Source organism: Dunckerocampus dactyliophorus, chromosome 14 (genome assembly GCF_027744805.1).
Source record: "Dunckerocampus dactyliophorus isolate RoL2022-P2 chromosome 14, RoL_Ddac_1.1, whole genome shotgun sequence".
NCBI classification, from domain to species: Eukaryota; Metazoa; Chordata; class Actinopteri; order Syngnathiformes; family Syngnathidae; genus Dunckerocampus; species Dunckerocampus dactyliophorus.
This window is the reverse complement of record NC_072832.1, coordinates 24277473-24302657: the sequence shown is the minus strand read 5'-3', so window position 1 is coordinate 24302657 and position 25185 is coordinate 24277473. Positions and strand designations below refer to the sequence as shown.

The 25185-nt window shown below is 46.2% G+C and overlaps 2 protein-coding genes across 4 annotated transcripts in view; one reads left to right on the top strand and one right to left on the bottom strand.

Moving 5' to 3' along the window:
* Positions 1 to 1718: 1718 nt before the first annotated feature.
* Positions 1719 to 25120, bottom strand: LOC129194074 (high affinity choline transporter 1-like). 2 transcript variants are annotated; one of them, XM_054798986.1, is made up of 9 exons: positions 24946 to 25120; positions 6566 to 6766; positions 6381 to 6497; positions 6061 to 6216; positions 5829 to 5977; positions 5623 to 5766; positions 4366 to 4519; positions 4086 to 4303; positions 1725 to 4020 (listed from the first exon to the last, which is right to left on the bottom strand). In XM_054798986.1, the coding sequence occupies exons 2-9, from the start codon at positions 6747 to 6749 to the stop codon at positions 3496 to 3498; spliced, it is 1647 nt and encodes a 548-aa protein (XP_054654961.1). In that variant the 5' UTR covers positions 6750 to 6766; positions 24946 to 25120; the 3' UTR covers positions 1725 to 3495. The 2 variants fall into 2 exon arrangements, with proteins under 2 accessions (XP_054654962.1, XP_054654961.1); XM_054798987.1 differs by lacking the exons at positions 6381 to 6497; positions 6566 to 6766 and having other exon boundaries at positions 1719 to 4020.
* The window catches only part of LOC129194073 (kinesin-like protein KIF20B), a 30776-nt gene continuing 19019 nt past the window's right edge, over positions 13429 to 25185 (top strand). The window contains exons 1-22 of one of the 2 annotated variants that reach the window (XM_054798985.1): positions 13429 to 13557; positions 13946 to 14054; positions 14163 to 14252; positions 14327 to 14449; positions 14527 to 14665; positions 17013 to 17197; positions 17276 to 17330; positions 17415 to 17588; positions 17665 to 17776; positions 17865 to 17936; positions 18007 to 18153; positions 18227 to 18389; positions 18465 to 18713; positions 18786 to 18925; positions 19005 to 19125; positions 19676 to 20032; positions 20124 to 20977; positions 21048 to 21186; positions 21266 to 21388; positions 21454 to 21514; positions 21582 to 21707; positions 21779 to 21900. In XM_054798985.1, coding sequence (XP_054654960.1) covers positions 13947 to 14054; positions 14163 to 14252; positions 14327 to 14449; positions 14527 to 14665; positions 17013 to 17197; positions 17276 to 17330; positions 17415 to 17588; positions 17665 to 17776; positions 17865 to 17936; positions 18007 to 18153; positions 18227 to 18389; positions 18465 to 18713; positions 18786 to 18925; positions 19005 to 19125; positions 19676 to 20032; positions 20124 to 20977; positions 21048 to 21186; positions 21266 to 21388; positions 21454 to 21514; positions 21582 to 21707; positions 21779 to 21900 — 3660 coding nt within the window. In that variant the 5' untranslated portion in view covers positions 13429 to 13557; position 13946. Of the gene's footprint in view, positions 13558 to 13945; positions 14055 to 14162; positions 14253 to 14326; positions 14450 to 14526; positions 14666 to 17012; positions 17198 to 17275; positions 17331 to 17402; positions 17589 to 17664; positions 17777 to 17864; positions 17937 to 18006; positions 18154 to 18226; positions 18390 to 18464; positions 18714 to 18785; positions 18926 to 19004; positions 19126 to 19675; positions 20033 to 20123; positions 20978 to 21047; positions 21187 to 21265; positions 21389 to 21453; positions 21515 to 21581; positions 21708 to 21778; positions 21901 to 25185 lie in introns of both variants that reach the window. The other variant, XM_054798983.1, reaches the window with a different exon arrangement.

Below are 25185 nucleotides of genomic sequence, written 5' to 3'. Positions count from 1 at the left end.
CAGTGTTCATGACTCCAACGCAAGGAGGCCCAGGCGGCAGAGGTGAAGACCCAGCTCCCGCCCCCATTGAGCCAACCCCCATGTACCCCCACCATTAAAAAAAATGAATATAAATGATTAAATAAATAACACCACACACACCAACACCGTGGTCGCTCCCCCTACAACTGGAAGGCGCGTCGTGGTACCCTGTGCAAGGCACCCAAAACACAGACAGGTTTCTGTGTCTGGGACACAGACCCTGGGGTCCCAGACCCACAACCCCTTTCCTTCAACGTCTGCATTTGGATCTCAGTGGGAGTGGCCATCACGTACACGCTACTGGGGGGGCTTTACTCTGTGGCTTACACTGACATCGTCCAGCTGCTCCTCATCTGTACACCTGTCTGCTTCAAACTGCGTGTGTGTGAGCTTTTAACAGAGTGTGTGTGTAGTGGGCTTGCGTTCCCTTCGCTGTGGCAAGTCAACACGTGGTCCACATTGGCTCCACACTGATGAACAACACGCTGCACGCTCCCTGGATTGGCAGCTGGAACGGCAACAACTTATGGATCCTTCTGGATAATTTTTTCTTTACGGCAAGTGGACACACACACGCACACACACGCACACACAACACACACACAGTGCTGGTGTTGGTGAAGGCCCTTAGAGGTGGTAGAGCTGCATGGAATGCCCCTCCATACCTGGAGGGGGTGCAGTGACATGAGACATGAAGCTGAGGACTAACACCGGGGCTTGTCGCCTGCCTGACAGGCGCTGGGCAGCTTGGGGTATCAGGCCTTCCATCAGGCCTTCCATCGCTGTCAGCAGCATCTCCTGCGATAGCCAAGTGTCTGTGCTTTATTGTCGCCTTTGTCATCCTGATCTTCAGCGCTCCTCCTATCCTGCTGGGGGCGGTGGCGGCATCCACAGGTAAGACAGCCTTTCCCCTGAGCGAATCGCGTGAAAGCATCTCGAGTGTTTTGCCGCCAGACTGGAACGCGACGTCATATGTTTCTCCGTCGCCGTGGGAGCGGGGGGAGGCGGCTATGGTCCTGCCCATGGTGCTGCAACACCTCACCCCCCCTTACATCTCCATCATGGGGATCGGATGCTTGGCCGCTGCCGTGATGTCGTCGGCGGACTCCGGCCTGCTTTTGGCGGCGTCCGTGTTCTCGTCCAACACCTACAACAACATCCTGCGCCCGCAGGTGAGGCGGGGGTGGGGCATCAGGCAGTTAAGGGTGGGGTGTGACTTTCCTGCTATTCTGCTTTCAAGTGTCTGAGCAAGAGCTCCAGCTCGTGATCCGCCTCACGGTGGTGGTGGTGGGCGTGACCGGGGCGGCGCTCACCAGACTGAAAACCAGCGTGATCCTGTTCTGGTTCGTGGGCACCGAAGTGGCCTACAACGTCATTTTCCCTCAGCTCGTCTGTGTCGTCTTCTTCCACATCACCAACGGTTACGGTGCCATCATGGGCAGTGCGCTGGGCTTCCTGATTCGGTTGCTGAGCGGTGATCCACTGATAGGCCTGGCGCCTGTCATCATCTTCCCGGGAAGCACTCTGGAGGATGGGATTTACGTGCAGCATTTCCCAGTCAAGACCTTTGCCATGCTGTGCTCCCTCGCCGCCATCTTGTTCTTCTCCTTCCTGACATCTCCTCTTTTCAACAGCGGACTACTTCCTGTCCGCTGGGATGTCTTCCACATGACACCCCACCACAGCGCCCCCAGGGTGCGAACAGCAGCACTGACGTCTCTGAGCCCATGATGAGCAGAGGAAGTCTAGGAAGTTTAAGATAGCCGTGATTGTCGTATGATTGCTGCGATACCACTTTATCGTTAATAAATAAATAAGTAATACATAGTCACCAATCCACTTACATTACTGCTATTAACTTTGAGTCATTGTATATGCTGTCGCTGTGATTTGAGTTATCACGGATTACGTCGCCTGCCAGAGAGAAGTTACTGGAGCTCTGCCAGTATTTTTAAATTGTAATTTATAGAGTGGTACCTTGGCATACGAGTGCCCCAACTAATGATTGTTTTTTAGATTGGAGTCGTCTCTCGGCTGATTTTTTGCTTCGAACTGCAAGCTAAAATTTGGGTTACGAGTTACTAGTGACTGGCAGGCACAGCCGAGCACAGCTATTTGGGGGCTTGTTGAGATTGTTGAGAATGTTGAGAATGGATGTTTAAATAGCATTAGTAGCCTAGCATTAGAAGCCTAGCATTACCAGCCTAGCATTAGCAGCGCACTAGCTAGCACCGGGAAAGATTTTCATGAAGATTTTCATCTTAATCATTATGTATTGTGTGAAACTATGATCGGAACAATATCAAATTGAAAGCATGAAATGAATACACAGCCACCATCCACCAGTATGAGCCTGGACTTTGTTTTTCAGAGAGGTTGTGTACCACAAGTTAGCACTCAGTAAGGTAATCATATCTTACCTTTATGCATTTCCACATAGTATCAGCATTTGGGACCAAATATGAGGTAAATGAAAAAGGGGGAAAATAGAGTATAGCAGTCTCTCTGTGCAGCGTGGGAGAACTTAGAAGGTGCGTTCAAGGACCAAATCTCCGCTTGCATTAAACATTCAAAAACTGGGGGATTTCTAACTGTATGTTATTTTTTTAATAAAATAATGGCCCATATTTCCAAAATGTATACAGTGTATCCCTTTACATAAAATTTGATGTAGTTGCATATCAAATTTGAGAAAGAAATTTACATCCCTACTTATTATAAATAAAAACTTTTCTATCTGTGATTAAATGTGATTAATCACGATTAAATATTTCAATCATTTGACAGCTCAGATTTTTGTTTTATTATGTCTAGTTGTGTTGAAGGCTTTTGCTGGAACACTCGGGGAGACAGAGTAAGCTTGTTCACATTTCTAAAAGATACCATTCTTAGATACCAAAGATACCCATGCTTGTGGTGCCCCTATAGCAGGGGTCTCAAACTCGCGGCCCGCGGGCCATTTGCGAACCACCAAATTGTATTTTGCGGCCGGCGACTGGACATCAAAGAGTAGTGTAACTGTAGCCCTCAACATCCGGGCAAGCTCAGTGTTACTTACATACTTACAGGGGCAAATAAACACCAACACTGAACTAACAGTGGTGTTATCACTTGCATGTATTGTGAATTGTATCGTATCGTGAGGTGCCCTGAGATTCCCAGCCCTACTCCTAATACTTGACTCTACCTCCACTGGCCCCCAGTGAAATTGAGTTTGAGACCCCTGGCAGTTGCCCATGTGTTGCCCATTTGTTTGTTTCTTCTTGACAAACGGCCATCGTGACATTCTGACTTCCTTCTAGTTGACATGTTTTTATTAATGACATGATCTTCTACTAGTCAAGTGAATCAGTTTGACGAGGGCTCAATGGAATGTGAGTTATATGAAAGTCACATGTTATTGTCCATAAAGTTGATTTTGAATTTAAGCATGTCTTTGTGGTGAATGGTGGCGCCCACTGGTGGACTGCTCATTCAGCATCCACTGGTCATCATGGGCTCAGAGGCATCAGTGCTGCTGTTCGCACACCGGGGGTGCTGTGGTGGGGGGTCAGACGTCTGAGCAGTCACGTGGAAGACATCCCAGCGGACAGGAAGTAGTCCACTGTTGAAAAGATGAGACGCCAGGAAGGAGAAGAACAAGATGGCAGCGAAGGAGCACAGCATTGCGAAGGTCTTGACTGGGAAATGCTGCACGTAAGTCCCGTCCTCCAGAGTGCTTCCCGGGAAGACGATGACAGGCGCCAGGCCTATCAGTGGATCACCGCTCAGCAACCGAATCAGGAAGCCCAGCACGCCACCCAAGATGGCGCCGTAACCGTTGGTGATGTGGAAGAAGACGACGCAGACGAGCTGAGGGAAGATGACGTTATAAGACACTTCAGCACCCACGAACCAGAACAGGATCACGCTGGTTTTCAGTCTGGTGAGTGCCGCCCCAGTCACGCCCACCACCACCACTGTGAGGCGAATCACGAGCTCGATCTCTCGCTCTGACGCCTGAAAGCAGAGGAACGGGAAAATCACACCCCAACCTCATGTCTGATGCTCCGCTCCTGCCTCACCTGCGGTCGCAGGATGTTCTTGTAGATGTTAGATGAGAACACGGACGCCGACGAAAGCAGGGCCGAGTCTGCAGACGACATCACGGCGGCGGCCACGCATCCAATCCCCAGGATGGAGATGTAAGGGGGGGTGAGGTGTTGCAGCACCATAGGCAGGACCAGCGCCGCCTCCCCCCGCTCCCACGGTGACGGAGAACCGTACGATGTTGCGTTCCAGTCTGTTGCGGCAAAACACTCGAGACCCTTTAATGCACTTTACCAAAGTGAAAGGTGGTCTTACCTGTGGACGCTGCCACCGCCCCCAGCAGGATGGGAGGAATGCCAAAGACAAGGATGACGAAGGCAGCAATAAAGCACAGATGCTTGGCCGTCGCAGGAGATGCCGCCGACAGTGTCCTCTGATGGAAGGACTGATACCCCAGACTGCCCAGTGCCTGTCAGGCAAATGACAAGCCCCATCCCCCAGTGTTAGTCTTCATCTCACACGTCACAGTACCCCCTCAAGGTAGGGAGGGGGCACTTGCAGGAAGCTGTACAACAGCCATCACCAATGGATCCTGACCCAGTGACGGCCCTTTACAGACCCATGACCAATTAAGGTGAATGGGAAGTATAATAATAACGTATAATCACGCTCGAGGACCGATCGCAGTGGCAGATTGCGAGCGTAAATATGTGGTGACGTCACTCAAAATGAGCCAATGAAATAATTTGTTTACTTGCCGAGCAAATGAGAACCATGGCTTGCTCAAAAGTAAGAAAAGTTGAAAGAAACCAAATGTGAGGGGAAGTATCCACCCAAGTCTGATGTGAGAGTGCAGAAAATAATAGTGCTTAGAGCCCAGTATGAAAAATTTCCGAGAGTCATAGCACATTAATTTATAGCACACCAACATGCAAATGAGTGTTCACTAAGGATACTGTGGATATTGGAGCAAAACAAAACATCTTTCACTGAAAGGAGAGTTGTGAAGGACGGAGTGCTTTTGCTGCAGAGACCTTACTCAAAGGTAAACAAAGAGAAGAATTGTGTGACAAATTCAGGCAAATCCCAATGTCAGCTACAACAATAATAAGAACATGTGTAACTTTAAGAGAATGTACTGTTGCACCTTTTCTGTTAAAGAGACACTTATTAAATTGGTATTATTTAATATTATTGTTTCAGAGAAACCGGTGCAGTTGAATTAAAAAATTAAAAATAAGCCTCTTGTGTTCATTCATTGTTTGTACAGACAAACTTTTTATTATTTATGTGAAATTTGGTCCTGTTTTCTTTTAAATCCAATTTAGGTGCCAATATAATTGTTTTGTAGGGTGCAGGCTTTCATTACATTTGATATTCATCTGAACTGGTCTGTTTGATGCAATTTAAGGAAGAATAATGTTCAGACCTTCGCTGTGAAAAAAATTGCATAAACGGACCTTACTCAATTTTAATTGAAGACCCCTGCTCTACAGCCTCTAAGGACCTTCACCAACATGAGCAGTGTGTGTGTGTGTGTGTGTGTGTGTGTGTGTTTGTGTGTCTACTTGCCAAAAAGAAAAAAACATCCAGAAGGCTCCAGAAGTTGTTGGCGTTCCAGCTGCCGATCCAGGGAGCATGCAGCGTGTTGTTCATCAGCGTGGCGCCAATGTGGACCACATGTTGACTCGCCACAGCGAAGGGAAGGCAAGCCCACTACACACACACACTGTTAAAAGCTCATACACACACAGTTTGAAGCAGACAGGTGTACAGACCAGGCTGAAGAAGATGAGGAGAAGCTGGACGACATCAGTGTAGGCCACAGAGTAGAGCCCCCCCAGCAGCGTGTATGTGATGGCGACTCCTGCTGAAATCCAAACGCAAATGTTGAAGGAAAGATCCAGAACCACGCTCATGGTCACACCTGTGTCACACACAAACAAATTGTTGCCGCATTACAACCACATCTGACCATGCTTAGTGCACATGTGTGTGCATGTTTATTACCCAGGCCGATGAGTGTGGAGGGAACCCAAAAGACATCGAGGAAGAGCGACGTCACACACAAAGCGCCTGTCAGAACTTTGCCGTACTTGTGCTGGAAAGGATCCAACATGGTGACGCACTGTCTTGCACGAAGCGGCCCGCCGAACATGACCCCACCTGTTTGAGAGAGGCACAGTTAGATTCAACTCTTCAATCAGCAGTGTCAACTTTCCCCACCCCTTCCGTAAGGGCCAATCAGCTGCTAGGCTGCGTTGTTCCGCTAACAAGTTATCAATTGAGTGATCAGTGTTTGTGTGGGACGTGTAGGGAAATGCGGTCACCAATAATAAAAGAAGCGCTGTATCCCAGTGTCACTGTGGCAGCCCAGACCACACCCAGAGAGGGAGTGTACACCATCTCTGCCAGGCCCACGATGAAGCCGCCTCCCACCCACGTGGCTGCAGGAGGGAAGAAGATGCAAGCTCACCAGGAGACGCTACCATGCTACTGCTGGAAAGAGCCTCACCCGTCATAGTGAAGGTTCCCACCAACAAGTTGATGCTCCGGTTGCCCAGCAGTGACATCTCCAGAGAGGTGGTTGCCCGTTTGCTCTTTTCCCTTCGGGCCTTGAAGAAAGCCCAGATTCCAATGCCAAAAACTATCAGGTAGAAGAAGAACATGGCTACGGTTCCTGGAATGTTGATTGCCATCTTGGACGAGAAGGTGACTGAATGGACACAAAATAATACAAAATAAATACTCAGTACAAAACACCACACCACAGATTCACAAGGCAGCCATGCCCAATGGTTTGACCCCGATGCAGACACAGACATAAAATTACATTTTCAAAATGTATTAACAAAAACTTTGCGATTGGCTAGCAGCCAGTCCAAGGTGTACCCCACCTCTCACCAGAAAAGACATGCTCCAGCATACCTGTGACCCTAGTAAGGACAAGTACAGAAAATGGATGGATGGATTAAAAAAAGCGCGCGTTACATGCAAAAGGCTGATTGACAAAAGATCCCTGGAGCCAAGTAGCAAACCAAAAGGAAGAAAATGGGGCGAAGCTGGAAACTTGAGTACAATCAAACATGAGGCACTAGAACTAGAAAGCACAAACATGAACAACAGAAACATGAAATAGCAAACAAGAGCTGGGAAAGTGGAGTAGAAGGTCTGAGCAGGAAAACAGTACAATGTCTGGAGGACTCAGTGGACTGATGGAGAAACATGAAACACCGGGCATGTCTTGAGGGAAGGTGCAAGCTTGAGTTGCACAAAGGCAGGGTTGATTATGGTTCAATCTTAATGGGCCCAATGAACCTGGGACCCAACTTCCTGGAGACCCCAGCCAAGGCTAAATCTCTTGTAGACAGCCATATTGCTTGATTAGGACGATAGGGAGGGGTGGGCATTCTGTGACAATCTGCAAATTGTTGGTTCCAAGCAGCAGTACAGGCAAGAGCAGCCTGGGTGTCCCGCCAGATACTGTGGGCCCACCAGAGATGGGCACCATAAGCAGACTGGGGACATACCTATGACCAAACTAATGACTGAGTGGTGGGCATATTCCACCCCGAGGAAGCCAAAAGACCAGGCTCAAGGATGTTGCCAGCAGATGCAGCAGAGAGCCACCTCTAGTTTCTGGTTCCTACCAGTTCCTGGCCCATGTGAATGCGAGTGCTCAGGGGATAGGCCTTGAAGAAGGTTTTCCAAACTTGGGACACAAACTGAGGGCCTCTGTTCAACACCAGGTCACAGGGAATGTTGGGAATGCAAGCCATATTATGAGAAGTCGGGGCATCTCCAGTGATGATGGTAGCTTGCGAAGGGCAATTAACTCTGCCATCTTAGAAAAGCAGTCAGTGGATAAAGGGAGGCCATGTGTGACGAAGGGATGGGGTAAGCACGGAAGAAACCAGCAGGAGACAACTTGCTGCAGGCGCAGACCAAACTCCTTCCTGTTCTTATCCATAGATGGCCACCAGAACTTCTGAGCGATGAGGATCTGGGTGTGGCTGCCACCTTGGTGACAAGCAAACTTGGAGGTGCGTTCCCACTGGAGTACATCCGGTCTGGCTTCCTTGAGAACGAATAGTCTGTTGTATGGAGAACCTTCCGGCACCTAGGAGTCTCCAGAAACCCTGACGACATTCTCTCCACCTCCCACTGGAAGGCTTCCACATCTCAGGCTGCAGGTACAATGACTTCTGGAGATGGATCGCCAACCTCTAGGCTGGAAATACAGGATAGAACATCAGGCTTGCCATTGTGGGAAGCTGGTCTGGAAGTAATGGAAAAGCTGAAGCTGACATGGGTGAAGTTCTTGTGGTCCATAAAAACCAGGAAGGGAATGTTGGAGCCCTCTAACCAATACCTCCACTAGTGTAGCACTAGAACAATGGCCAGTAGCTCACAGCTACCAACATCAGAGTTCTTTTTATCAGGATTGAGGCAACGTGGTTCGATGGTTTGTATAATTGCAACGTGATAGTGGTGGTATTAAGAAGTGTCAAAAACATCAGGAATAAGGAATAGCTAATGAGCAAACAAGAGCTGGGAACGTTGAGTAGATGGTCTGACCAGGAAAACAGTCCGGCGTATAACGGTTGTCGAGTCAGGACAGAAATAGACTTGATTTTAAAAAAAAGTGTCTCCGCCTCGGGAACCCCAAACATGGGCAATGCAACCCAAAGGGGAGACAGACAACAGCAACCCCTCGTCTTTACTTCTTACCCCTAGGTTTTGCGCGTTCATGAGAATCAAGTGGTGTCCCAATTCTACTTAGACCCAGGGGTAAGTGCTAAGGGGTATATACCCCTTGAAAATGAGTGCAATAGGCTACCACACTTGAAAAGAAGGGAAAGGCGGAGCAATGACACCCCCTGAGAAAACAGAACAGCAGAGACCGAAAGAAACATATAAAGAGTGGCGGTTCTAGCTCTGGGCTATATGGACAATTGCCCAGAGCGGCATTCTCCAGGGGGCGCCACAGCAGGGGAAAGAAAAAAAATCCCATTTACTAATGCTCAGCGCTCATCAAATCCACATCAAGTCAACACATACAGGTATATGTGGCAGATGGGCGCCCTCTACAGGCGTGGTCAAAGGTGATCAAACGTCCACCACGTGATGTGGATCAGCCCAAAGAAGAAGCGAGGGGGCGGGTACCGCTGGGCCTCAGACCTCTGATAATTACAAGGTAAAAAAAAACAAACTTCAATTACAACAGTAATTGCTCAAAAATAAAACAGATTTAATTGATAATATTATATTATAGGAATTATATTGGAGACCAATAGTCTCAAACACGTTATTTCATTAGGAAAATGTGAAATAAGAAGGAGGGAATTGTGAGTGGATATGAGTTGGTTTAGCCTTGACTGCTAAATGGGTGATGGTGGGAGATGATAACAGTGCAGCTAATTTGTGTCAACAAAACATGGAAAATACAAAGTCAAAGCCATCAGGTGCACAATTTCGAAAGAAGAGGAAAGAAGAAGAGGAGAAACGGGCCAAAGATAAAGGTATGGGGCTATAGTATCACTTTGTGTACACCACATTATGGAATGTATATGATCAAATAAGCTAACGTTAGGCTATAGACTAACTGCTGTTCATTTGTTTTCGTGACTGAGAGTTTTGTCTAAATGTGGATTTAAGTCAAATGCAATGTAAGGGGCGCTTAAGCTTATGAAATAAGCACCTTTCTGTAGTTGGAAAACGTTGAAGTGTGTTGAGGTGGGGAGAAAGGGGGCTGTGAGAGGTTGTACTTGAAGGATTTGTGAACTGCAAAAAAATAGTTTTCCTTTCTATTTGTGTTGTGTTTAATATGTTTGTGCTTATTTATTTATTAATTTTTAGGCATTTGTGGCAATGTATAACTTAATACTTTTTTAATATATAACCTTTGTAAAGAAAAACTAGTAGTGAGAATTTGTGCGGGGTGGGGTTTTCACTCAGGTAATAACCCTGTTTGCTGTGAATTACAGCCATCATAGTACACCAACGATTGTCATGGTGAGATATGTTTATTGTATTCAACATACAGTATCGCTAAATAAAAGATGTAAACATTATGGCGACCACATTATCAAACTTTATTCAAGTTTTGGAATCTAACTTTTTACCATTACTCTATATTTGTTTTCAGCACACTATTATTATATACTGCTATTACTATTTCCATTGAGTTAATAGCTGTAGCCCATCATTAATGCATGTGTGTCATTCCTGCAGAAGATGCTGAGCCAAATGAAGCCCTCAGCCCTGTGCTACACCTCACAGCACTCCAGTACCATTCAAAAGCTACAATCTCAGTATGGAAAAGTCAAATTCACAAAATGCAATTCTGGACTTTCTTACAAAACAATCTGAGGGAGAACATCAGCGACAGGGGGAGAGTAAGGCCTAAACAGGCAGGTTTTTAAACCTTGAAATGATGCTTGATAAGGTTTCTACATCTGTTGAAGTTTGTGATATTATTTATTTTTCATATGTATATTTGATACATTTTCAAATTTTCTAAATGTTGTTACTTTGCTGCTTGTGTCACGGATCAAGGAGCTGTCGTGTGCATGACCCAAAGTATGCAGAGACAGACGTCAGTGGTGGAAAATAAAAAAAATGTAATAAAGTAGGTGCAGGATAAAACAACAAAAAGCGACAGAGGTGGAAAAAGGCTCTGCAAAAAATGTACACAGTCGTAGATAGAAGCGACAGGACAACGCAACGAGCAAAGATACAATGATCCAGCGCTGTACCTGATGTTTCACTCTAGTCCGTTACTTCCTGAACCATAAAGAGTGGACGATTAGAGCAGTACACTTGCTCACTTGAACTTTTTCAGAACTTTACAGCAGGCATCATTCGCACGTGTATCTAGCCCTGACTGTCTACCGGTACCATGTTCCCCACACCAAACATTCCCATTGCAACTTGCGCAAAGTCTAAACATTCCCATTACAATCCTATTGTAACAGCTGAGACGACGCTTGGCTTTTAAACCCCACTAATTGCGATTGCGGCCAGCTGTGCACAATACCACTGGGGTGACGCGGCTGCATCTACCACCCAGCAGGAAGTGCAGCACACTGTTTTGCAATAAATGTCAGTTTGTAAAAATGTGTGCCTTTTATTTTAAAAAGGTGTTTTGAGGTAGGCTGTATAACATTGAAATCATGTAGAAATATATGCACCTGACTTTATGGAGGGAAACGTATTATGAAATGTGTTATGAACCATTTAATTATCTCATCTGGCTATGTCGCAGACAGCATGGTGAAGGGTGACGATGTAATGAGTGGTGTCCCATTTCTTAGTGACTTCTTCCCCCTTGCCCTAGGTTTTAAGGGGTAGGGGAAGAGCTAAGGCAGGGGTGTCAAACTCGTGCCATGGAGAGCCGAGACACTGCAGGTTTTCTTTCCAGCCAGTTTCTCCAGCAGGTGACTTAATTTTTTTTGTTTTTTTTTTTAACCCTGTCCTGTCCAGCCTTTAAAGCAGATAGAATTGTACATCTAAATGCCGTCAAGTGCTCAACAGATTTACTCTGCCAGGGAGAAGTGTGATATACAATTCCCCTGTCATACAGAATTTATTTGACTTTGATGCTTGTTATTAAGCAAATTTGGAGCAACCAGACCGGAGGAGGAGGGGACACAGAAGAAGAGAAAAGAAAACAGCGGGGGGGTGCGGGGATGAGAGGGGGACAAAAAAAAGAGACAAGAGACAAGGACAACAGCAGCAACAACAACAATTGTGACAACAAGAACAGAACAACAGAAACATACAGAACTACATCAGCAAATAAATGTCTGTGATGACTATCAAGATGAACAAGGACCAAGGACAAAACAATATCCACAACCACAATGACAATGCTGTCAATGACAATCACACATAATAGCAGTCATGAAATGATGAACTATGATAGTGATCACAATGACAATACTGCATTGAAACAGTCACACATAATAGCAGTCATGAAATGATGAACTATGATAGTGATCACAATGACAATACTGCATTGAAACAGTCACACATAATAGCAGTCATGAAATGATGAACTATGATAGTGATCACAATGACAATACTTCATTGAAACAGTCACACATAATTGTAGTAATGAAATGATTATCTATGATAGTGAACAGAATGATAATTACTGTAATGCACATTATTGTAAAAAAAACTATAATCATACTGCTGATATCACCGTCGCTGTAATAAAACCAACAACATAACAACACCCTGGTTAACTCAGTGAGTAATGTGGGGAAGTACGTATGTGCTGTGAGTGTGCATATGTACAGGTATCTCTGTATGTGGGGAAGACTTCATATATATAAAGGTGCAAGAATGTGTGGGCGTGTAATTGTCACTGAGAATGCATGAAAGGAAAGGGGCCACACTCCACCTCCCAGAGAGCCCGGCCCCAAATAGCCAGGCCGAGCCCCCGCCGCCAGAAGGCCACCAGGCCCACAGGGGCAGGCAGCACAAAGATCAGCGCCCCAAGAGCCAGCCCAGAGAACCATCCCCCCCGGGAAGACCAGCAAGGGGCGGAAGAGAGGTAATCCCAGCCAAAGACAGGGCGCCGGCGGGCCGGAGGACAGCCAACCCCTGAGACCAGCGAGAGATCACACCCCACAAAGGCAGATGGGCCACAAACCGGCAGGCCCAGAGACGCCCCCACAACCGGAAAGAAGTCTGCCCAAGCCGGAAGCGCCAATCCCCCCCCACCCCCAGGGAGCGGAGCCTGGCCTGCCCCGCCCAGGTGACTTAATTTATGAGCTCCTCACCTCAGATTGAAGGAGGTGTTGATCGTTAAAATCACCTGCTTTAGTGACTGGCTGGAGAGAAAACCTGCACTGTCTCAGCCCTCCATGGCACGAGTTTGACACCCCTGAGCTAATGGGTAGAACTGGGATTCAGCCTTACCATTAGTAAAAACAGTTTCAAAGTTCTGTCTTGTTTCCGCCTCTTTTCGAGTTTTGTGTGTGGGGTTCTCCTTTTTTTTGCATTTTTATTTCATCTTGCAGCATTAATGTGATTGCAGTATTTAACATTTTCAGCATTTCCTCGTTGCATTTGTTATATTGTGTTTGTGTGTTTTTGGTTTTGTATCACTTTCACCAAAGTGTCAACTTCAGCCTTGATTGCCATATTCACAAAAACAGAGAAAAATATTGCGTGCGTTCAATCAAGTTTGCTTTTTGTGTTGCGTTCATTTTCTTATAAAATGTTTTGTGTTCAATTGAACAAATAAACCCCAAGAATCACTTCTCGATTCGTGTTTTTAATTGCGTATCAGATTTTGTCCACCAGGGGTCAGCAGAGCCAACAAGCGACAAGGCGATGAAGAAGAAAGTGTCCTGTGATTGGTTGGTTTCAAACTCAGAGCGCCGCTTGGCGGAGAGTTGTTATGTTTTTGTGCGACTTCAGTTTTCACTCTTGTGACATTTAATTGTTCTTTTATTGATCGGTGCTCACTAATGTGCCAGGTCGACCGACCAGGTGAGTGTCTTGTCACATTTGGACAGTTTTTGTAATGTTTTTCTTCACCTCGATGAAGTGACGCAGAAATCACATATGCAACTTGAAGCGAGCTAGGTAGTTAGCCTGTTAGATCTACTTTTTTCTTTTTTTGTTTAAAAGCTGTTTTTGTGCGTTAAAGCATCGTTATATCATGTCTGGATTGGCTTTAGGCGTAACGTAAGCAACGTGTGATCTAAGTTTAATTCTGTTTCCTGTGAGCCTACATCAGTGTTACCTAAAATTGAAGTACACTTACGTCGGCGTAGTGAAGCTAACTCAACTTGTAGCTTAAAGGGTTAACATGGACCCTCATTGTTTTGGACCTTCGTGTGTATCAGCTCTGTTAAGGTGTTGTGTCTTGTGGCAGCATGATGGAGTCTTGTCAGAAGCACGAAGCGGACGGGCTTGACCAGGTGCTCATGGAGGACACTTTGAACACGTCAGAAGGCATCCTGAACGACTCCCACATGGGTCAGGTACCGAGTCACCTCAGAAACAATCAAATGCGATGTCCCAGGAGATGAACACATGTGCTTTGAACAGTGATTCTTCTTTTTTCTTCTTCCAACTCTGTGGTGGTGCAGCCAAGCATCTCGGAGGAGAGCGAGCATCTTAAGGTTTACCTTCGTATCCGACCCTTCACAACAACCGAGACCCAGAATGGAGAGTCGCAGGTGGAACCAAACCTTACATTGCGAAGCTCGCTAAAAAGTGTTTAGTTCGCATGTTAACATGTTCGTCCGTGCAGGACTGCGTGTCCATGGATCCCCCTGACACCGTCCTGTTGAGGCCTCCTAGTGCAATGCTCTCAGGCCGTGTCAGCGCCGACAAACCACTTCCCCACACCGCTCAGCGCTTCCAGTTCTCTCAAGTGGGTTTCTCTAATGTATGGTGTTTTAAAAAAAAAAAAAAAATACTGTGTTACTATACAAAATTTATTCCTTGAAGGTGTACGGTGCAGACACCACGCAGAGGGAGTTATTCCAAGGAACTGTCAAGGATTTGGTCAAACATGTTCTCCAAGGAGGGAATTCTCTGGTTTTCACCTATGGAGTCACCAACTCTGGAAAAACGTTCACATTTTTGGGTCAGTTCTGGTCTATCCTTCTGAATTTGTGTCTCCTCTAGGTTTAGAGCAGGGGTGTCCAAACTTTTAAAAATAATAAATGAGAGGATGGTACATTAAAGGTGCTAAAAGCAATCCAATGTATGTCAACTAGGGATGGTCCAATCGATCGGCCACCAATTAGTGTTGGCCGATTTCCGTAAAATAGACGTGATCAGCATATGCCGATAAATGCCTTTCAAAGCCGATCGCAAAGACCAATTGGCATGCAGAGGCAAACCTTACATGTGTGCTGTGTCATGTTGAATTGCCAATACTCATATTGAGCCGACAAGGGCCGCACTTTGTCCTGTATTGCCAGGAATCAACACTCGTCTGTGGCCTCAATGGCTTCAGTTTGACAGCATGACACAGGTTACGCCAATCCATGCTTGTTTGCTCCGTCCCTTGTCAAACCTGTTCCTGTTCGACTTTTCTTGCATCTTTGTGTACACGCTTTGCCTAGCTGTCACTGGTGGCTGGAGTTATCTGCCTAGTTTCTGGTCTTCGGACTCCAAATGTGACTTTTTACCACAGTGACATTTGGTTTTTAAAACAAACAGGCAATGCGGTTAGTTAAGAGGTCGGGGAAGTGGATATCACGTTCATGGGGTACGTGCTAACTTTTTCAAGTGTCACTGAACAATTTTGCTCTCTTGTTGTCCATCCATCTATCTTCTGTGCCGCTTATCCTCATTAGCGTCAGGGAAGTATGCTGGAGCCTATCCCAGCTGACTTTGGGCGACAGGCGGACTGGTCGCCAGCCAATCACAGGGCACATATAGACAAACAACCATTCACACTCACATTCATACCTATAGACAATTTAGAGTCGCCAATTAACCTAACACGCATGTTTTTGGAATGTGGGAGGAAACCGGAGAAAACCCACACACGCACGGGGAGAACATGCAAACTCCACACAGAAATGCCCACTGTGACTGTGTGGCCAACATGCTAACCACGAGACCAGCGTGCGGCCCTTTCTTGTTGTCATTTATATATAAATAGTGTCTTGTCCTCCAAACACTATTTGTGTGTGGTTGTTTAATTAACATGAACACATAGTGTGTCCAGCCTTATGATGGTGATACTATCAAAAGGGTCTCCGAGCTCGCCAGCTGATTTTGAGCAGCTCACCAAAGAGTCAAAGGATATTTGCTTCAACGCTTTGTATTTTTTTTATTATAACTGTTGGATTCTGACTTTAGGCCTTTATAAAATGACAAAATAGCATAAAGACGATGGCCACACTGTTTGAGTGGAGATGTGCTTGGCACATATAGTAGTGTACAAATTAAATGTTGCCAGTCATAAATAAAACACAAATGGTAAATTTATTTTGTTTTAAGTTAAGCAGGGCACATTTCTGTTCAATAAAGATATTTATTTGTATTATTTTATTCAGTTCATTTTGTTATCTTGAACTAAAAAAAGCAATTGTTGAACAATTTATTTCCTATGTATTTGTATTACTCCAAAGCATGCATCAAAGTAGATTCAGGTTTGTGCCAAATAGTGCAAAAATACTTTCACAAAAATAAAAACAAAAAAACTATCCCAAAAGTTTCTTTTTTAAATAATTACCTATTTGCCAGGGGCCTTTGGAATTGGCTGGCGGCCGCCCTGGCCAATACCACACATCATTAATAAATTGAAAAATGTACAGTTAAGCCATGCGATCACTATCTGTATCGGTCGATCTCACTCATGGATGATAGGTATCGGAATCGGCAGCATAAACCCTGATCAAAGCATCCCTAGTAGTGTCAATATGCTAAACGATCTGAACAAAACATTTTAGCTTAGTGTTATGGCTGGCAAGTTAGTGTACCGGTAATATATAATAATAATCATCATTAATAACCGATTAATTTTATGTGCACAATATGTCGAGGGCCAATAAAAAATGAGCTAGGAGGTAATGGCTCCCAGGCCGCACTTTGGACACCCTTGCTTTACAGATTTTTTTGGGGGAGGAGGTGCACGTGTACACAGCTTAGCCAACTGGTAATGTGATTGTGCCTGAAGAGTTACACTGAACACACCTCTGCATGCGTGGGTTAAGGATTGGGCTGCTATATGCTGTTATATGCTAGCCGCTGGTGGTGGTCTTACATTTTTGGGGGTGAAAAAAAGAGTTATTTGGGGCCAAGGAGGGATAGCATCTAAAACAATGTTCTCTATGAATATATACTGTATCCATAAATTACTTCTATTGTCGTCTTGGACCCTTAATATAATGGTAAGGGAAACATTGTTCTCCTTGTTCACACTTCCTGCTGATGTAATCAGGATGCAATGCTTCCTAACTTCGTCCTCCAATCAGGTCCGGATGCATACGCCGGCATCTTGCCAAGGTCTCTGGATGCCATCTTCAGCAGCATGGAGGAGAAGGTCTTCACCGGGGTGAACATCAAACCTCAGCGCTGCCGAGAGTTCACCAAGCTGAGCAAGGAGCAGCAGGCAGAGGAAGCGGCCTTCAAGAGCAACCTCATGCGCCACTTTAAAGATGTAACGTATACCGCAGCTTGTTGTTGTCTTCTCGTGAAGCTTTGTCTCACTCCACGCTTGAAATGTTTGCTGTCTTAGAGCGAGAAGCTGAACAGCAGCCTGTGGCCTTCCAGCAGCAGCATGCTCATTGAAGGCAAGTCTTAGCGCTGTGCTGTCCACACAACAAGAATACAAATGTTAGTCTTGACTGTCCTCACTGTCCCAGACTCCTGTCCAGAAGACAGACTCAGCCTTCACGTGGAAGCTGACACCAAGTTCTCCGTGTGGGTGTCCTTCTGTGAGATCTACAACGAGAGCATCCACGACCTCCTTGAGGCCACGCCCAGCGGAGCGCCCAGAAGGACCGCCCTGCGTTTGTCTCAGGACGTGAAGGGCAACGCCTTCGTTAAAGGTCTGTTCCGGGTCCACACATCACATGTCCTCCTGCTGTCAGTGTGTGAAGTTAACCAGCAACCTCTATGCTGCAGACCTGCGCTGGGTCCAGGTGGACAGTGCAGAGGAAGCCTACAAAGTAATGAAGCTGGGCAAGAAGAACCAGAGCTTTTCCTCCACCAGGCTCAACCAGCTGTCCAGCAGGAGGTGACCACAGCCCCCCTGTAGCTTCTACACCGCACACACTGACCATGAAGAGTGGTCTTCAGCTTTAATGTCACCTTCCTCTTTGCAGCCACAGCATTTTCTCCATACGCGTTCTGAGGATTAAGGATGCCAGATCGCCCCGCGTCCTCGGCGTTAGCGAGTAAGTGACCGGGTGGCATTCGAGAGAGAAGCTGAGAACGTGTGCATGAAGGTGTGTTGTCACTCGGCAGGCTGTGTCTGTGCGACCTGGCCGGCTCCGAGCGATGTGCCAAGACTCAGAACCAAGGAGAACGTCTGAAGGAAGCGGGTAACATCAACACGTCGCTGCTGATCCTGGGCAAGTGCATCAATGCGCTGCGACACAACCAGCAGGCAAAGTGAGCCCCCACCTCATTTAACTTTTTTTTTTCCTCACCTGGAATGTACATGGACCTGTGTGGTGTTCCTCAGGCTGCTCCAGCACGTCCCCTTCAGGGAGAGCAAGCTGACCCACTACCTGCAGGCCTTCTTCTGTGGTCGAGGAAAAGCGTGCATGATCGTCAACATCAACCAGTGCGCCTCCATGTATGACGAGACCCTCAGCGTCCTCAAGTTCTCCGCTGTGGCGCAGAAGGTATGGCCTCTTCTCTTCTCCTGATCTTCCGCTCCACACGGGAACTTGTGACATCAGTGTTTGACCTGTGTCCAGGTTGTGCTTCTGCCCAGCAAGCCTCCTCCCATCACGCCCCTGAGGACCAACTCTGAGATGTCCTTCATCGGCAAGGGCAGCAGGAAGACTGTCCAAAGTTCTCTGATTGACTGGGAGAGCAGCCTGGAGGATGTGCAGGAAGTTATCCAGGAAGATGATGAAGATGAGATCTCAGTGGAGGACACCTTGTATCAAAGTGATGACGACTTTGGCGACGTTGAGAATCAAATGCATAAAATGACCTATGAGGTTTGTCATATATCTTTTCTATCTAAGTACACATGCACTCCAGATACAATATCTCGTCAATGTTCCTTGCAGCAGCAGGCGGCGCTGTTGAAGCAGCTCAAAATGGCACTGAAGAAGGAGCAAGCAGAGGCCATGCTCATGGAAGCACGGGTCCGAGAGGAGGTCGGCGCCGAGTTCACCAAGATCTTCTCCGAAATGCAGAAGGACTTTGCGTGAGACGTTTGCTTCTTAAATGAAACGGCACCTTCTACTATAGCTGCTATTTTTAATGACCGCGTGTGTTTGACGCAGCGAGCGACTGGCGAGAGAGAGAGAGCTCCTGGAGGAGCGGGCAGAGAAGCGCCTGGAGATCTTCAAGAAGCTCATTGAAAAGATGTCTGCCTGTGGAGAAGGTCCCAATGCACAGAGCGCGGTAAGTCACCAGCTAGAAACCCAGTCAATGACCTTGCAGATGCCACGTCCATGCTGAGAGCTTAGTTGTAATTAAGGATGCGTCGATCGGGGTTTTATGCTGCCGATTCCGATAAGATCATCCACTAGTGATCGGCCGACACCAATACCGATTACATGGATTTTTCAGTGTATTTATAACGAGGGGTATTGGCCAGGGCCGCCGTTAGACAATTCCAAGGGCCCCTGGCAAATAGGTAATTATTAAAAATAAACCTTTGGGTATAAAGACAACAAGAAAGCAAAATTGATCAGTGACAAGTTGGTACGTACCCCATGAACGTGATATCCACTTTCCCGTGGGACAAAAATGAGCTCTGAACTAACCGCAATCGCTTGTTTGTTTTAAAAACAAATTGTCACTGTGGTAAAAAGTCACATTTGGATTCCAAAGACCAGAAGTCAGTTTTAACACTGACGTCCTTGTGGTTTTATTAAAACTCTTCATCAACAGCAATAATTTGTGTTTATTTATGATGATGCACGCATGACTTTTTTCCATTTGCATGCAGGAGATGGTAGCTGCTCTTCACAAGGAGACTGCAAGCAAAAATGAGGTCATCACTGCACTGGAGAAGAAAATCTTGGAGACCCTGCAGGAGGAGGGGAGGTCAAAGGAGGAGGCCAGCGCCGCTCTGGGCCAGCTGGTGCTCCATGAAGAAAAGGAGGGAAAAGGCAAAGAGGAGGAAGATCCCCGAGCCAGAGAAGAAACGCTCGCTGCTCTGGAGGAGGAGAGGAACAGCAAAGAGGTGGCTCGCTCCAGTCTGGAGGCAATGAGGGAGGAGGTCAGTAGGCTGCTCGAAGAGCGTGACCAACACCGGCAGGAGGTCCATGAGCTGACCGCTACACTGAGAGAAACACAACAACAGGTGTTTTTTGTTTGTTTGTTTGTTTGTTTTTCTCGGTGATAATACAACAACAGCAACAACATCGGTAATGTTGTGATGTGTTGTATGCCAGGTTGCCATGGAGACACTGAGAGCAGAACAAGCCTCCACTCAGGAACAACTAAAAAACACAAAGGAGGCTCAGGAGATCTCTTACCACACCACCATCAATGAGCAGCTCAGACAGGAAGTGTGTGAGCTCCAAAAAAGTCTTTCCCATGAAAGGGAGAAATGTGAGAGTCAGATGTTGGAGCTCACATGTGTAAACGAAGATGTGGCCCACAAGAAGCTCTTGTTGGAGCAGCTGCAGGAGAAACTGAGCTTCCAGGAAGCAGCTGCACACAATAAAGCTGAAGAGCTGAGAAGGATGCTCCAGGAGCAAAGCGAATCAACAACAAAGCAGGTTGCGGAGCTCACTGAGAGGCTGCGACTACGAGAAGAAACCTGCGAGAAGCAGCTGGAGGAACTGCGTGAACAAAAAGCATCATGTGACCATCTCAGAGAGCAGCTAGGCGAGCAGCAGCACTCTGCAGAACAGCTGAAGACCAAGCTAGAAGAAGCCAGCTCCAGCAGATGTGCGGCTGAAGAAGAAGCGAGCAGGCTCAACGCTGACCTTTCGTCCTTAAGAGGAAAGGTCACCAACATGGAGGAGGAGGCATCGCCTTCTGCCTCAGATGTGGAGGTCCAGACGGATGCAGAGGCGGCTTCTGAGCTGGAGAAGAAGCTGCGCGACAAGGAGGCGCACATAACCGCTCTACAGAAGAAGCTGCAGGAGGCACAGGAGCAGCGGGAGGACGATGACAGCCATGCCCTACAGGAGGCGCGGCGCGTTGAGGTGGAGCGCCGTAGGGAGTTGTTGGCGGTGGCCCACGAAGCCATTGCCCTCAAGGATGCCGAGCTGGAGAAGAGAGCTCAGGAGATCAGCAGGTAGGCACCACTTCCTTTTGTGGGGAGTTTGTGTAGCGTCCTCATGCAGCTCTTTGGTGTCTCGTCTCAGACTGAAGGAAGCTTCCAAGCAGGATTCGGACAAAGTCAGGAGTCTGAGCCTGGATCTTGAGAGGAAAGAAGAGGACACCTGTGACCTCAAAGAGAAGCTGGCTGACTACAAGAAGCAGATCCAGCAGGTCCACAACGAGGTGCCATTATCAACTTCCTAAACGTACTTTTCTCTTCAAAACGACTTGCTGATCATTATGTGATGGTGACGTCCTGCAGATCTCTAACATGAAAGATGAGGAGAAGCTCTTAAGACAGAAGCTGTCTGATGTGGAGAAAGCGAAGAAGCAGCTTCAATCAGACCTGACCAATAGAGACAGAATCATCCAACAAATTAAAATGGTCTGTTTGTTTCTGCCGGGAACATTTTTCCTCATAGTCTAATACGCCGTCTTCCTGTCTCGTAGGAGAAGCCAGCGGAGACCAAGAGTGACGAGACACTGCAAACGTACCACAAAGCCCGTCAAGGTAAGTCAAGGTCGTAACCCGCTGAATTCCTTCAGCCCTCAAAGTCATTTAATTGTGCCGTGAGCAGAGCTGGAGGCAAAGCAGCGTGTGATAGAGGACATGCGCTTAGCTCTCATGGAGCAGGAGGAGACTCAGCAGCAGATGGAGCAGGTCCTGGAGGAGAAAGTCAGCCTCATCCAGGAGCTCACTAGCGGTAATACAAACAAACAAACAAAGAAAGAGCAAGAACATGAGGGTTGGAAAGCAGCAATGTCGTTGTTTCAGACCTGGGAAAAATGAAGGAGCTCGGAAACGGTGGAAAGGATGCAACCCATCGCGCCGACTGCTCATCACATGATCTTGAACTAGCTAAACAGGAAGCTGCTCGGGCTGAGGAAAGCCTCAGGGTAACGCAAAGATCATGGGAGTGTGTGTGTGTGCGTGTGTGTGTGTGTGTGTGTGTGTGTGTGAGACCGTACATGCTGATACAAATTGTGAAGGTATTTATTAACTATCGAAGTACAAACTCATACCATACCTGGGCCCACCGTAACCGAGTCACAGTGTGAATGACTGGAGTGCGATTGCGGGTTATGAATAATAACCGACAATTCATAATAGAAACAAAATACAAAGATTCCACAATGATCCACAAAAACTCCACAATGATCCAAAGGCAAACCCACAGCACGTCTGCTCACCCGAGACTACATTCCATGCACGTAATAAAGACGTGTCATTTCATTAATTGCTCCTCTGGCAATTAATGACAGCGGCCACCTTGCCCAGCATGAATAACCTGAACGACTTGAAACAAGACTGGAAATAATTCACAAAGTCAGAACACGAATGATCAACGTGAGCGGGGTCCAGGAGAGGGAGGGGGAATCACACCAGAACGACACTACGACAACGAATGGACAAGTGCAGGGGTGTCAAACTCGTGCCATGGCGGGTCGAGACACTACACTACTTTTCTTTCCAGCCAATCACTAAAGCAGGTGATTTTAATGATCAACGCCTTCAGTTTGAGGGAAGGAGCTCATCAATTAAATCACCTGCTGAAGAAACTGGTTGGAGAGAAAACCTGCAGCGTCTCGGCCCTCCAGGGCACGAGTTTGACACGTGGACAAGTGTGAGCACTCCCTAACAGGAGGCTTACTGTACATGTAATGTTGGTTAATCTTTGACGTATTGTCAAAAGCTTAAACTAGGCTTGTCAAGACCACACATGCATACATAGAAGTTTGGGCTGTCAAAAATACCATGTTATTAAATAACAAAATTATTTAATTACATTTAACGCATGCGCACACCTCTCTGTTATGAGAATCACACAGAATCTGACACTCTTGTTCAACTTTATTCTGACCTGAACACAGCAACAGCAGTGCAATTCCAACACCATATACTGTATGTACCGACCCGCAAACACCTCTCTCTGTCCGTTCTGGTGCATTCAGACACTCCAAACGACGACGTTTCTTATGCGTGTATGTGTGGTCTAAATAAACAGAAAGACGAAGAAAAACAATAGGTGGATATTCTTATTTGCATTCAAGTGTGCTTGGAAATCCTAGAAAATGCACTCAAAACATGAGAATTTAACTCAAATTACGTGGTGTCTTTGAACCACGGCTAAAGTGTGATTCAAGTGTTTTGCTTTGTAAGGAAATAGATTTTGAGATGTGTGGTATTTTTTAGCTTGATTTAAATTTTTGGTGCATTTGGAGCTGTTAATACACTCCTGATCAAAATTTTAGACCTGTTGAAAAATTGCAAGAATGTACAGTTTGCACTGTTGGATCTTAAGGAGGTTCTAAGTAGACCTTCAAATTTCAATGCGAAAACATGCTTTGATTAAGCAATTCATTGCAAACAAGCGTTAAAGTGATATATGCTGTTCATCAGCTTATCAAAAGTTTAAGACCATAGCTCAAAACCCCCCTAATATAGAAATAAAATGTTGAAAAAAGTAGTCAGTAATGAGTAGCTGTACCATTCTTGTTAATCAACTGAAAAATGGGTTTGGGTATGCTTGATGCCAGTGTTTCCAGGAGGCTAGTGGGAATGTTGCTCCAGGTGGTGAAGATGGCTTCATGGAGGGCATCTACTGTCTGGAACTGATGTCCATTTTTGTAAACTTTCCTTGCCATCCATCCCAAAATGGATTTAGATCAGGGGAAAACACAGGATGGTCCAAACGAAGAAGTCCTTTGTCAGGCAGACATTGTGAAGTGCAACGTTGTCCTGTTGAAAAAGCCAGTCAGTGCCACAAAGACGAGGGCCTTCAGTCATGAGCTTTGCCCCCTGCAACATCTCCACATCGCCTCGACAGCTGCCGTTTGACACCCCTGCGCAACCTGAAGCTCCATTGTTCCATTGAAGAATCATTATGGCGTCCCCTCCACTGTGCTGTGTGGAAACATCTCAGGTAGGATCTCCTTGTCATGCTGGTAACGTTGGAAGCCATCAGGACCGTCACGGTTGCATTTTTTCTTATCAGAAAATAAAACTTTCTTCCACGTTTAAATTACCCATGTTTGGTGATCACCTGCAAATTCCAAACAGGCAATTTTGTGGCGCTGAAGTAGACGAATCTTTTCACGACTTTTTGTCTTCTTAAAAGCCTTCTCTGGCAGATGCTGGTTGATGGTTATTGGACTGCACTTGGCACCAGTAACAACCTTTTATTTGGGTCAAGGATGGTCCCGCCAGCCAATGGGATCCTCCGGCTCAGGGCCGGTGACATTTTTTTTGGGGTCTACCCCTTGGCTCTTTTGTTTCATAACTCTCAGGATGACTGAATACGTTTCAAATTACTGTCTTAATGCGTCCAACCTCGGCAACAGTGTGCAAGAGGCCTCCTCGGTCAAAGAGAGAAAGCTTTTTTGCTTTTGCCATCAAGTGATCATGACAGTGTGAATACCTGACACTAAATCAGATTGAATCGATATTTTTGCTAAGACTTTGCCTTTATATGGTGTGCTCTTAAATGTTTGATCAGCTGATGACAGCCTATTTCACTTTAATGCTTGTTTGCAATAAAGTGCTTACTCAGAAAGGTTTTTGTCTCACTCCCATTTCTTGTTTTTGCATTTTGAAGCTTTGCTTAGAACCCCCTTTAAGATCCAACAGTGCAAAATGCAAATTCTTGTAACTGGTCTCCAAATTTTGCTCACGAGTATCCATGCATGCTTGCTTGCATGATTGCATGCATGTGTTCTACAGTATGTCCTTGACATATCTTTGTTTGTCAGCATGTTGTCAATGAATGTGTGACCCAGGTTAACTTTTAACATCACCTTTCTCAGCCGTTTAATCTTAGGACATAATAGTTGTACTGAGTAGTTCTAAAAGCAACATTACCACCCTCTTGTGTGTGTGTGTGTGTGTGTGTGTGTGTGTGTTGCTGGGTTGTTTTTTTTATCATCCCTGTTTTAGAAGCTTACCTTCTGCAGGAAAGGAAGACTGTGATGATGAGTGGCAAATTTCCTTGTCGTTATTGAACAAAATGTAAAGCTCAACAGAGTTCTAAATGAGATGACAAGAAGGAATTGTCAGTAGAAGAAAGAAGTGTGTCCTGATGGTGTAACTTTTAGATACACCCCTACCCCAACAGAGAAAAGTGTCTTTAGACCACAAAGTTTATTTATTCTGGTTATAAATTAACTATGGGCTTTTCATGTTAG

Bases quoted from the DNA above. Each gene is read 5' to 3' on its own strand.
- LOC129194074 (XM_054798986.1), bottom strand. From the start codon at position 6,749: ATGGCAATCAACATTCCAGGAACCGTAGCCATGTTCTTCTTCTACCTG. The intron at 6,217-6,380 runs GTGACCGCATTT...TCTCTCAAACAG, and splicing joins CAGCGCTTCTTTTATTATTG to GTGGGGTCATGTTCGGCGGG. The intron at 5,978-6,060 runs GTAATAAACATG...TGTGTGACACAG, and splicing joins CTCCACACTCATCGGCCTGG to GTGTGACCATGAGCGTGGTT.